Below are 13,776 nucleotides of genomic sequence, written 5' to 3' on the forward strand. Positions count from 1 at the left end.
ATAAATGGTGTGAGGAAAATTGGACAGACATATGCAAAAAAAATGAAACTAGACCACCAACTTACACCATACACAAAAATAAACTCAAAATGGATAAAGAATTTAAAGGTAAGATGGGAAACCATAAAAATCTTAGAAGACTCCATAGTAAGCGAAATAGCAGACATATGTCGTAGCAATATCTTTACTGATACAGCTCTTAGGAAACTACGGAGAAAATAAACAAATGGGACTACATCAAAATAAAAAGCTTTTGCACAGCAAAAGAAACCATCAACAAAACAACAAGGAAGCCCACTGCATGGGAGAGCATATTGCCAACATTATCTCTGATATGGGTTTAATCTCCAAAATTTATACAGAATTCATACAACTTAACAAAAGGAAGATAAACAATCCAATCAAAAAATGGACAAAGGACCTAAATAGATACTTTTCCAAAGAGGACATACAAAAGGCCAAGAGACATAAGAAAACATGCTTAAAGTCACTAATAATCTGAGATATGCAAATCAAAACAATGAGGTACCATCTCACACCTGTCAGAATGGCTATCATCAACAAATCAACAAATGACAAGTGCTGGCGAGGATGTGGAGAAAAAGGAACCCTCTTGCATTGCTGGTGGGAGCCACTGTGGAAAACAGTATGGAGCTTCCTCAAAAAATTAAAATGGAACTCCCATTTGACCCGGTAATCCCACTTCTAGGAATATATCCCAAGAAAACAGAAACACTAACCAGAAAGGATATATGCACCCCTGTGTTCATATTGTTGATTATCTGTAACTTAAGCCATAAAGGGGAAAGTAAAGGCATTTTACTTAAGAAAAGAAAAGTAAAGGCATTTAGAGGCATAAAGAAAAGTAAAGGCATTTTAACAGTTTTGAGTACTAAGGAAAATGAATTTCCGTCAAGCCAAAAGGACAGAAGTGGCACTTCCAATCCTGGGAATTAGGATAGTAAAGCCCTATATCTCAACTATAGGAACACTTTATGAAACAACCTGAATTCACAACAAATATCAATACATTCTGAAGATCAGTAAAATAATTTCCTCCTTAAAATAGCAACTAGTACTACAATAGACAACTGCAGGGCAATTACAGTTTCTCTAATTTTCTGAAATAGAAATAGGTTCTTCTCTGGATACATAATTCATACAGGGTTACTTTTTTTCTCAGGCTAAAGTGTGGCTTGAGGAAAAAATATAAAGGTAAAATTATGAGCCATTTTCAGTGAAAATTTGAAAACAGCCTGGAGGATAATCTTGCCCTGTAATGAAGGAAAAGTCAAACCCCAAAGCTTGGAGTCCAGTGACCTTTAGTCATGTAATTACTAAAAGAGGTCATTAGAAAACTTGTAATAGCATTCCTTCCTCAAAAATAACAAAATGAAAAACTTTAAAAATTTCAATGACACCATAAAGAGAAAGCAGGATTGTTTCACTAAGGGAAAGAAGGAGTATTCTATCCCTGACATTGTTTTCTAGTAGAACTTCCAGTGTATAGAGATAATAAAAGAAAAATTATATTTGGCAGTTTTATTTTTAAATGCCCTGCAGATACTGAGGGTCCTTATTACCTGTACCCTGGGGCACACCACAATAACAGAATGGTTTCGTTTCTATAGATTTTTCTTGTATCTGGAAGTTCTGGGCAAGATGCTTACTGACAAATTAACAGATTGACCTTTTGTTTAGAGAACAAATACAGGTATTAGCTCCAGAAAAAAAAGTAAATTCTAGATATCAAAGAAAACTTTACCCCATTCATAAAATAAGAACCACTAGAAAAAAATATAATGATTACTTGGAAATTACAAGCACAAGAGCCAAGAAGAACAAAATGAATCACGCAAACAGCACCCCTGAAGAAGAGGTGAACAATGGAATTTAAGTGATTCCTCTGATTAACCACAGAATACTTCTCTTAAGATAATCACCAAAAAAGTGCTTCGGCAGCCCCTCAGCACTCTGTGCGCCCGAGGAAGGCCCCGGGTTATTACGGTTCGGGGGGGTAAGGAAGAGGAGGGCAAGGGTCTCACTGCAGTTCCCCAGAGAGGAGACCTAGGGAGTCCGCCCTGAGCCCCCTGCATCCACTTTGCCGAGTACGTCCTGTGCCTTTAATGCCCCAGTGCCCTTTACTGTACTAAGCCTACGCTGCACTTAGAGTTCAGTGCAGGTACCATCTACCTCTGGGAAGGCTTCCTTCACTTCCAGGCTGATTCACATTGTCTAATATTGCCACAACTAAGTTTAACCAACTGAATTACAATTATCCACTCCTGTCTCTGTCTTCCTCATGTTCTGAGGGATAACTTAACCAGAAGCACTGAATCTATTCAGATACATAGACTTGAGTATTGGTCATTCATTCTCTATGTCTTGCATGCCTACTGATTGAACTAAATGCACTGTTCTAATATCTGCAGGAAAATATACAAAAAGTGTTCCGTCCACCAAAGTCACCATTAAATATAGGTACCTATTCAATCCATTATTGTAGCTCTCTGAGTTCAATAAGGTAACATCATATTTTGGAATTTCCACCAGAAAGGTAATTATTATTATCTGATAATTTATGCAAATTTATTGAACCTTTAAGAATCCAATAAATGGTTAAAACCTAGACGCCCTTCTACATAACAGTCAATGCATTTTTTTGTCTCCCCAGAATGGATACATGGTTGGATATTTTCATTTGTGAAAAACTACTTGAGAGTTTTTCAGGAGTCCTAAAAGGTACCGACTTGCAGCTTTACAGTGCTGTTTCTGCTCCTCTTGACCCCCGTTACCTCTGGGCCACTGAACTGTAAAATCAAGCAAGTCTATTATTCCAGGACTATAGGAGGGTACTTGGGCCCTGAAAAGATACTACAAGTATCACTAAAAATCATGCGATGCCTCGGTTATCCAAGTTATTTGTGTCCTGAGTAAAGTTCACAGAAATGTTTTCAGGGCTTGAACTCCAATTTTCACCCCACTCAGACCCACTATATTCTCTGTGCCATTCCCTGAACCATGAGCATCAATAGGGACAGGGCAGAAAATGTACCTAGCCTCAGAAACAGATCAGCTGGAAGCAGCAGAGGCAGAAGGTGAAGGGCTAAGCCCATGTAGAACACAGAGGAAGCAATAGGAAGAAAATGAAAGTCCTGAAATTGTTGACTCACTTTTATTGCTGTTTCTTGCAAAATTGTGCTTTTTAAAGGAAATTATATTCATCCCATTAAGCATATCCTCATTTTGCTAGGTGAGTGAAACTCCTTTACAGGTTGGGGGGAAAAACTCCCTAAATACAAACAATTAAAACCAACTCCCTACAGATCCAGTGTCACTGAGCAACGGCTCGTTATCAGATGCACATAGAAGCCAATATTGTGGCACCGGCTTTTGAGAAAAGAAAAGGCTTTTGTTTTGCAAGTGGGATAACAAGGAGAGAGGAGGCAAGACTCAAATCTGTCTTCCCCATCAAGGGTTTGGGGCAGGATTAAGGGGTTTCAGCACTGGATCTTCCTGGACAACGGACCCTTCACTTATGAAAGGGATCCCAGGATCTGGTCATGTTTGGTCCTTTGCTTCCATGGGGTAGCAGTTAAGAGTGCACAAGTGTTACTCATGAATGGTGTTCACAAGTGTTGCTCCCAAACTTTGCTTCCAGGTCTTGCTAGAAACAGGATAGGACCAGTCTGAGTTGGTTCTGGGGTGCATCAGGAGTTCAGAAGTTCAGATAGTCCTGGGGATCTGGGAATAGCATAATCCATATACCCAAATTTATATATCTCTTTAAATTATTCCCACAAACAATACAAGAAGCATAGTACTGAGTTTCACCACAGGTTGGGAGACTCTAGGGGTCTGCAGCACCTTAAACAGTTAATACTGTGACACAAGAGAAACAACATATTGTGAGAATAAGGAACTATCCTCTCAAAACAGATGTTAATGGCCTTTAGGTAGAAATTCCCTAAAGAAAGTTGATTGTCCCTTGCACTGCCATTTGAAAAATAAATCCTACCTCCTCAACAAGATAGAAAGGCAGATGGAAGAGCATTCAGCACAAACTGAAAGAAAAAAAAAGATAAAAAGTCTTCCAGAAAACTTTAATGCTTTTTCCACAGAAAATAAAAAAGAGGGATTCAGGTATCTTCTTTGAAATAATGCCTATTTGTAAAGTTCACCATCTGGATTTAATCTCTAACGTTTAGAGATATAGCACAGGGATACAGGTAATACAAGTCTGATGGAGGAGGAAAAAGATGCAAACAGAAAATGCATAAAAACTAAACTAGTTTTAAATAATCAGAAGCATAGGCCTAGAGGCCAGGAAGAGATGTGCTCTAAACTCTTTTATACTTAATTCTTACCATCTTATAAAAGCAGGTTCAGAGAACAGCCTTGAAGTAAAACTAAAGAATTTAGGAGTAGTTAGTTATAAAACCCAGTTGAAACTAAGTGGCTAGGGGGAAGAAGGAGAAGAAAAGAATTTGAGAAGGAATAGAGGTCCCTTGACACTGAAAAGTCTGACTGTTTGTTTCAGCTCCAGTTCTGAAATCTCCCACATTGACACACTGACAGTGAGTGAGACTTTATCACAATATAAAGAATTATATGCTTCAAATCTTTGTAAAGCAAAACTTATACATTCATATATATGTTAGTATACAGTCTCTTGGCAGCATTCATTCTAAGTAGGGATACTAAGTTAGAAGTTATGGCCTAATTAGCAAATGTCTCTGACAAATATAGTCAGCTATATCAAAACTGCTTAGTAGGTAATTTATGAAAGAAATTCTAATTCAACTGACTAGTGCAATAAGTGTCAACCAAAAGACAGCAAAATGTAATGTTGAAATTTCCACATTTTGCAAGAGAGCAACCTAAAGTATAATGGAATAAAAAGCATGTTACATAAATTTCATTTTTTAGTATGAGAGGCACTGATACACAACAGAGCTTTGTTTTTCTACAAAGAACTTTGTCACCAATGGCCCTATCATTTTCCAATTTAAAATCTCACATGTCAATAAATTCTCCAAGGTACTTACAATCTTAATTTAAAACACTATAAACCACACAATCAAGTTATTAGTAAATGACAAACTGGGAGTTTCCACTTACTTAGATATATTGTTGAAGCTGAGAAACAGACGTTGGAGGCAGGGCAAATTATCCACATCTCTCTAGAAGGAAACAGAAAGCAAAAATTTATCAGCCAAAAGCAAAAGAAATATTATAAATGTCTTCTTGCTCAGCTGTTGAAATAAATAGTCAATTCTATTCACTGCAACCTTGCTAGGCCATAGATTTCTCCTGGACATTGAGCTCCATTCTTCTCCACTGCAGATTAAAGGGGAGGGTTTCAGTACATCCGCAGAACCAGCTGCACCACTCACAAGGTAAAGCACTGAAGAGAACAGAGAGATGCTGCTGCTAGCCTCTTTAAGCATGCTTTTGGGAAAGAAGCCAAAATGCTTCTTCAGCATTTGAACGTAGCACAAATGTAGTATGATCAAACATTTGCTAAAATTCATTTTCAAAAGGAAGCCATTCTAATGCTTTAAATTTTAAATTTATGCAATTCGCTTTCCAAATAGTACTAGAATTTCAAAGCAATTTACCTCACTATTCTTAAACCTTTGGAAATATACCACTCAGTTACAAATGAACAAAACACAAACAATTCCTCCATAAAACTAAATGCAGATCATAGTGTCACTGAAGGGCACCATAAGGGCAATTTCCATTCTAAGCAAGAATCGGAGGTTCTTGTCATTGGAACTTTACCCTTTTCTGTTAAGGTACAGCACCCAAAAGCAAACCTCTGCTGTTTACATGTAATTACAGTCAGCAAATATTGAAATCTTTGGCCCAAATTACTTTTAAAGTATTTTTATTGATTTTTAGAGAGAGAGGAAGGGAAAGGGAGAAAGATCGAGGTGAGAGCAGAACATTGATCATCTGCCTCCTGCACACCCTACATGGGGGATCAAACCCACAACCCAGCCATTTATCCTGACTGGGAATCGAACCAGTAACCTTTTGGTGCACAGGACAACACCCAACCAACTGAGCCACACCGGCCAGGGCCCAAATGATTTTTTAAAATAAAAACAAAGTTACCTAATCTCATTAAGTGAAAAGACACAAACCTTCTGAAAAGTATGACATACTGGAGTGACAGTTAAGAGGAAGCTTAGCCTGCAATATCATTATTCACATAAGAAAAAGTATACAGTTGAAATTGTTGCAGGGGTAGGGTGGAAGTGGATGGGAAGGTGACTCAGGATTTCATACTATCCTAGAGGCTGAGCGCACAGATTCCATTTATCCTGACTTCCAGTACTCTGCTTTTTAAAATAGCACAGGGGTCTTCCAACCTTCTCTCAACCCCTTGGGCCCTAAAGAGTGTAAAACAAATATAACTGCAGCTATCAAATCACCCACTCAGTACTCCATTCATTGGGCATTACCATTCTCAGGCCCAGCCCTGAAAACCTGTTCCATAGCTGTGAGTTAGTGATTTTAGAGCTTATCAACCATGGTCAAAAAATAAGTCTGCATAAAACAGGAAGTCCCCGCAGTGGGCGATAGGCTCCGCATGTTGGCAAACTTCTTGAACCAGCTCTACCAGCTACCTCACTCTCTGATATTCCCAGAAATGAGAGGGGAGTGGGGTAGAGGAGGAGTGATAGACTAGTAGTAGAGCTCATTTTATTCCAGGGCTCTATTTTCCAAAGAAAATGGTAGCTTGCTTCCTATCTGCTCTCCAGAAGTATGGAGTCACAACCTAAATGAAAGCCCTCTCTGTGCTCTTGGAGAATCCCTTCTCCCAATTCTTCCTGGAATCTACCTGATATTTTGCTAGGCACTAGCATTGTTTGCTGACATCCAACTGGAAGAAACTGAGAAGTAGTAGCCTGGAATTCTACTAAATCAAGGCATCTTAAAAAAAATTATTTTTTGTCTCTTTGAGCTCCAGCCTACCACCTCCAGAGACTACAGACACCTTTCAAGACACATTTTTTGGCTATTAAAATATAAAATCAAATTACATCAGGTGATAATTTGTGAGAAAAGTTTTTTAAACTTCATTTAAGTTATAGTGTTTTATATTTATCTTCATTTATAAAATAAAATTTTAGCAGGTCTTTATCAAATTTTCAAAATCAGTAACTGTCATGACCTAATAGAGCTATGAAAAATATTCACAATAAATCGAAAAGCTAAAAATCAGAATTCAACTACATATATAACCACTTCAATAGGCAGTCTTTCCAGCAGTTTAAAAAGCAAAATAATTACACAATCATTTTTGTTGTTCCAAATTTCATTTTTTAAAGAAAATTATAACTTTTCTTTAATTTTTCTAGCAATTCAGAGATATACTTTGTAATGAATTCTTGGCATTACAATTATGGGGGAATCAGTATTCAACAATCTGTTTACCAAAAATGTTTAATTATTTTGGAATGATGGGGGAAGGAGAAATGATGTAAAAAAGCTAAATCCTCATAACTTTGAGAAAAAGTCACCATATTTCATTGCCAAGCATTAAACTCAACAGTTCTTTTCTGGAGATAACAATATCATAGGCAGAAAAACTATGGCAAAGAGGCAATAATGTTAACATACCTAAGATGAGAAGATAATAAAATAAAATATTTATATACAGAATATTTATAGTTCATTTGTTATTAATCTGCTCATAGTCTCAAATTTATTATATTTAACAAAATGCAATTCTGAGAATCACATTCAAAACTTTTTTGAAGATTCAAAACCATTTTATATATTTATAAAATATAATCATTTTAAAATGGATTTAAATAAAAATACAAAATTATTGAGATTATAATTCTTTATTCTTCAAAAGAATAATAACTTGCCATTTGATAAATATCCTTGTCCTATTCTGCTCAGTGTTTTCCACATTCTTAAACTTCACAAAAGAACTAAATGATTTAGCAATTTGACCATGTGTATCACATCTATTTTTAGAGCAGCCTCCTGCAGAGGAATAAGGAAAAAGAAAGGCAAAGAGACAAAGGCTTTGGCATGCATCAAGTAGGACAAAGATGACCATAATAAAATCACAGTTACTCTCATCTTGTTATTTATTCTGTCATACAAAAAAAGTCAGAGTAAAAAATATATAGAGGTGATTGATTTGATTTTGAGAACTGGAAACATATTTATTAACAAAGCATAATAAGTTTGAAAAAAACAAAGGAAAAGTGATATTTTTATTAAAAGGTTTATTAAATAAATTCCAACATGATTACTTGCTACAGTCATCACTTTGTGACAGAGACACATATTACATGAGGAATAATATGTGTAAGACATCATATCAATGACTCTAATCATATACAGTGGAACCTTGGTTCTCGAATTTAATTCATCCCGATAGGCTGTTTGAGAAGCAATTTGTTCGAAAACCGAATGATTTTTTCCCCATTAGAAATCATGTAAATTGAATTAATCCATTCCAGAACCACAAATGATTCCATTTAAATCTTTCTTATATACAGTACATGTCTAATGTACTGTTTAATCTATAAATAAACACTTCTTTTCTTAAATTTACTGAACCACCTCCTACTAGCCTTAAATCACTTTCAGCACTGGTTCCAGGGGTGTCTTTCAGGTCAGCATGCAACATCTTTGTTCATATATTGCTGCCTCCAAAATGCTGTCACTGGCTAAATGCTTTTTATTTATCCAAATCAACAACAGTTTTTATACCTCTTCAATTGCCTGTGATCAATGTTTCTTTCACACTCTTAGCAATAGTTGCACTAGATGGCCTCTTTATGTTTTAAAATTGTGCTAATCTTTGACTTCCCCAACAACAAAAGTATTCTCTTTTTTTGTGGCCTGAGAGATCATTTTTGGCATGCTGGGGTATTTAGCATGAAAGAGTTATCAGTTCAAAAACCAAAGTTTGGTTTCACAACCTAGACATTTTTTCTGTGCACAACTTGGCTGAGAACCAAATTGTTCAGAAATAGGAGATGGTAGAGAAAGGTTTGACTGCATTTAAATGCCAATGAAGAAAAGCCCATTATTTGGTCTGTTACCCAAAGGCATTAATATGCATATCTGCTTTTTATATTTGTTTACTACCCATTACATGGCAGTAAGTATCAGTCAATCTAGCTGCAAGTTACTCTTTAAGTCTGCTTTTCTTCTATGCACTGTTGTAATCCTCTCACACAAAGAAAACAATAAAAGGGAACTGGAAATTATACTGATAACAGCCATTGAAACTCTGACTACAAAGATTTCTAGTCTTTATAATCTAGGAGAGATAGATTTAATAGCTATGAGGAAAAAGAAAAAAGCCTCAATTTCATAATCATAGGTGTTTCCTCACTTGAATTTGTAGTTCAAATTTACATCACATGCATGATCTAACAAGACGCCTCATAAAAAATGGTCCTTAGCATTCATGCCCCTATCACTCCTGGCAAAACTTGCTAAAGACACAAACTCAACTCAGGCTTTAATAACATTCTGACTATCCCAAGCTACTAACCTATGGGGGGAAAAATGTTAGTAGAGCAAGAGTCAGTAGAAATTTCAGAAAGCAAATGTAGAACTGCCAAAAAATTGACCTCTCCCCGCCAGCTCCCACTCCACCCACTATGCACATGCCCTCACCCCCGTCTGTGCCCATTGGTTATGCTTATTTGCATGCATACAAGTCCTTTGGTTGATCTCTTACCTCCCACACCCCACCACCCTTCCCTGCCTTCCCTCTGAGGTTTGATGGTTTGGTGTTTCTCTGTCTCTGGATCTATTTTTGTTCATCAGTTTATGTTGTTCATTATATTCCACAAATGAATGAGATCATGTGATATTTATCTTTCTCCGACTGGCTTATTTCATTTAGCATAATGCTCTCCAGGTCCACCCATACTATTGCAAATGGTAAGAGTTTTCTTTTTTTACAGCAACGTAGTATTCCATTGTGTAGATGTACCACAGTTTTCTGATCCACACGTCTGCTGATGGGCACTTAGGCTGTTTCCAAATCTTAGATATTGTAAATTGTGCTGCTATGAACATAGGGGTGCATATATTCTTTCCGATTGGTGTTTCTGATTTCTTGGGATATATTCTTAGAAGTGGGATTACTGGGTCAAATGGGAGTTCCATTTTAATTTTTTGAGGAAGCTCCATACTGTTTTCCACAGTGGCTGCACCAGTCTGCATTCCCACCAGCAGTGCACAAGGGTTCCTTTTCTCCACATCCTGGCCAGCACTTGTCATTTGTTGATTTGTTGATAGCCATTCTGACAGGTGTGAGATGGTACCTCATTGTTGTTTTGATTTGCATCTCTCGGATGATTAGTGACTTTGACCGTATTTTCATATGTCTCTTGGCCTTCTGTATGTCCACTTTCGAAAAGTGTCCATTTAGGTCCTTTGCCCATTTTGTGATTGGATTGTTTATCCTCCTTTTGTTAAGTTGTATGAGTTCCCTATAAATTTTGGAGATTAAACCCTTATTGGAGATAACATTGGCAAATATGTTCTCCCATGCAGTGCACTCTCTTGTTTTATTGATGGTTTCTTTTGCTGGGCAGAAGCTTTTTATTTTGATGTAGTCCCAGTTGTTTATTTTTTCCTTAGTTTCCATTGCCCTGAGCTGTATCGGTAAAGATATTGCTACAACATACACTGACCGGCCAGATTATGATGATCTCTGAACGCATAATAACCTGGCCACTCAGTGTGTGTGTGTGTGTGTGTGTGTGTGTGTGTGTGTGTGTGTGTGTGTGTATTAGAGGCCTGGTGCATGAATTTGTGCATGGGTGGGGTCCGGCCAGCCTGGCCAGGGGGAGGGGACATGGGCAGTTGGCCGGCCTGTCTGCTGGTCGAACTCCTTGTCGAGGGGATAATTTGCATATTAGCCTTTTATTATATAGGATATACACTGAGTGGCCAGATTATTATGCGTTCAGAGATCATAATAATCTGGCCACTCAGTGTATGTCTGATATTCTGCTGCCTATGGCTTCTTCTAAGATTTTTATGGTTTCCCATCTCACCTTTAAGTCTTTTATCCATTTTGAGTTTATTTTTGTGTTTGGTGTAAGTTGGTGGTCTAGTTTCATTTTGTTGCATGTATCTGTCCAATTTTTCCAACACCATTTATTGAAGAGACTGTCTTGACTCCATTGTGTGCTCTTGCCTCCTTTGTCAAATATTAATTGAATATAGTGGATTGGGTTGATTTCTGAGTTCTCTGTTCTGTTCCATTGGTTTATATGTCTGTTCTTGTGCCAGTACCAGGCAGTTGTGAGAACAGTGGCTTTGAACCCATTCATCCTCTCTAATAAAATGGTAATATGCAAATTAACCATCACTCCGCTACATAAGCCACACCCACCAGCCAAGCCCACCAGCCAATCAGGGCGCGTATGCAAATTAACCCCAATCCAAGATGGCTACAGCCACAGTGAGCAAGGTTTCCCAGGTAATAGAGCAAGCCAAGCTTTCCATAGCCGTTGCAGGCCTAAGCCTCCACCCAAGCTACAAAGTTTCAATTATAGAAGGTAAACAAATTCAAACAAATGGCGGCAGAATGGAGCTTGAGAGAGCAGGCCAGGGTTGCCGCCGGCAACAGGGGAAGCAAAGCTTTCCGCACACCCTGGCCGGGCTCACCCGCTTAAGGCTACAAAGTTTCAGTTGTAGAAGGTGAATTAACTGTCACAGAGATGGCTGCCGCCCCGGAGGGAGCAGCAGGCTTGGCTCCGCTCCAGGCTACAAAGTTTCAATTGTAGAAGGAAAATAAATCCCAGATACCAGGGCCTCCCCTTGGGTTGCCAGGGGGCGTGGCCGGCCTGCAAACCACCACAGGCCCCTCACTCAGGCCGCTCCACGCCCCAAGGGAACCCCACCCTGATCCGGGACACCCTTCAGGGCAAACCAGCTGGCCCCCACCCGTGCACCAGGCCTCTATCCTATCTAATAAAAGAATAATATACAGATTGGTTATCACTGCAACACACAATATAGCTGCCCCCATGTGGTCAAAGATCCTGCCCCCATGTGGACACAAGATGGCCACTACAAGATGGCCAGCAGGAGAGGGCAGTTGGGAGGCACCTGGCCTGCAAGGGAGGGCAGTTGAGAGGGACCAGGCTTGCAAGGGAGGGCAGTTGAGAGGGACCAGGCTTGCAAGGGAGGGCAGTTGGAGGTGATCAACCCTGCAGGAGAGGGCAGTTAGGGGTGACCAGGCCGGCAGAGGAGGGAATTTGGGGGCAAACAGGCTGGCAGCAGAGTGGTTAGGGGGTGATCTGGCTGGCAGGCAGAAGCGGTTAGGGGCAATCAGGAAGGCAGGCAGGCAAGCAGTTGGGATCCAGCAGTCCTGGATTGTGAGAGGGATGTCCGACTGCCCTCCAGGAGTCCCAGATTGGAGAGGGTACAGGCTGGGCTGAGGGACAACCCCCCGCCGTGCACGAATTTCGTGCACCGGGCTTCTAGTTGTTTAATAACATGCTATTTAGCCTCAGTGTGTTTGAATGTTTTTGAAATCTTTTATTATAGTTGATTTCTAATTTCATGCCATTGTGATCCAAGAAGATGCTTGATATGATTTCAATCTTCTTGAACTTGTTTTGTGTCCTAACATGTGGTCTATCTTTGAGAATGTCCCGTGTACATTTGAGAAGTATGTATGTTCTGCAGCTTTGGGATGAAAAAATGTTCTGTAACTTTCAATTAAATCCATCTGATCCAGTGTGTTGTATAGGGTTCCTGTTTCCTTGTTAATTTTTTTGTCTGGAAGATCTATCCAGGGATGTTAGTGGGGTGTTAAAGTCCCCTACTATGATTGTATTGTTGTTGATCTCTCCATTAAGGTCCTCCAGAAGTTTTTTTATATACTTAGGTGCTCCTATGTTGGGTGCATACATATTTACCAGGGTTATAGCCTCTTGTTGGATCAATCCCTTCGGTATTATGAAGTGGCCTTCATAGTCTCTTGTTATGGCCTTCATTTTAACGTCTATTTGTTCAGATATGAGTATTGCTACCCCCACTTTCTTTTTTTTTCATTTCCATTGGCATGGGAAAATTTTTCCATCCCTTCACTTTCATCCTGTATTAGTCTTTTGTTCTGTGGTGCGTCTCTTGTAGGCAGCATATATATGGGTCATGTTTTCTTATACATTCAAGCTACCCTATAGCTTTTGATTGGAATATTTTATCCATTTACATTTAAGGTTATTATTGTTACTTCTTCCTTCCTAATCTGGATGCCTTTTATTTATTTTTCTTGCAAAAGGCTACTCAGCTGTAAAAAAAAAGATGAAATATTGCCATTTGCAACAACATTCATGGATCTTGAGGATACTACACTAAGTGAAATAAGACAGATGGAAAAGGATAAAAAACATGATTTTACTCACATGTGGAATATAAAACAAAAAAATGACAAATGAACAAATAAAACAAATACAAACTTAAAGATACAGACAACAGCTTGTGGTAACCAGAGGGGAAGAGTAGATGGGGAGGGCAAAATGGGTAAAAGGGGTCAAATATATGGTGATGAATGGAAACTAGACTTTTGGTGGTGAGCATGAATTATACAGTATACAGATATTACATTATAATGTTGTACACCTGAAATTTATATAATGTTTTAATCAATGTTACCTTGATTTAAAAAAGAAGCTGTACATTCTTTATAAGAAAAAGGTTGAGAGTTAAAGAACTTATTATGATACACTGAGAACTCATCATTGCTTCTGTTGATAT

General features: G+C 38.5%; 1 protein-coding gene across 5 annotated transcripts in view; it reads right to left on the minus strand.

Moving 5' to 3' along the window:
* Positions 1 to 13,776, minus strand: part of LRRC49 (leucine rich repeat containing 49) — a 226,464-nt gene that overhangs the window by 147,582 nt on the left and 65,106 nt on the right. For all 5 annotated transcript variants that reach the window (XR_013813530.1, XM_079771304.1, XM_079771303.1 and 2 more), the window contains one exon: positions 5,122 to 5,183. Coding sequence is in view for 4 of the 5 variants with exons in the window: in XM_079771304.1 (XP_079627430.1) it covers positions 5,122 to 5,183 (62 nt within the window). In the remaining variant the exon portion in view is untranslated. The remainder of the gene's footprint in view (positions 1 to 5,121; positions 5,184 to 13,776) is intronic.

This window comes from Cnephaeus nilssonii (genome assembly GCF_951640355.1).
Source record: "Cnephaeus nilssonii genome assembly, chromosome: 1".
In the NCBI taxonomy this organism is placed as follows: Eukaryota; Metazoa; Chordata; class Mammalia; order Chiroptera; family Vespertilionidae; genus Cnephaeus; species Cnephaeus nilssonii.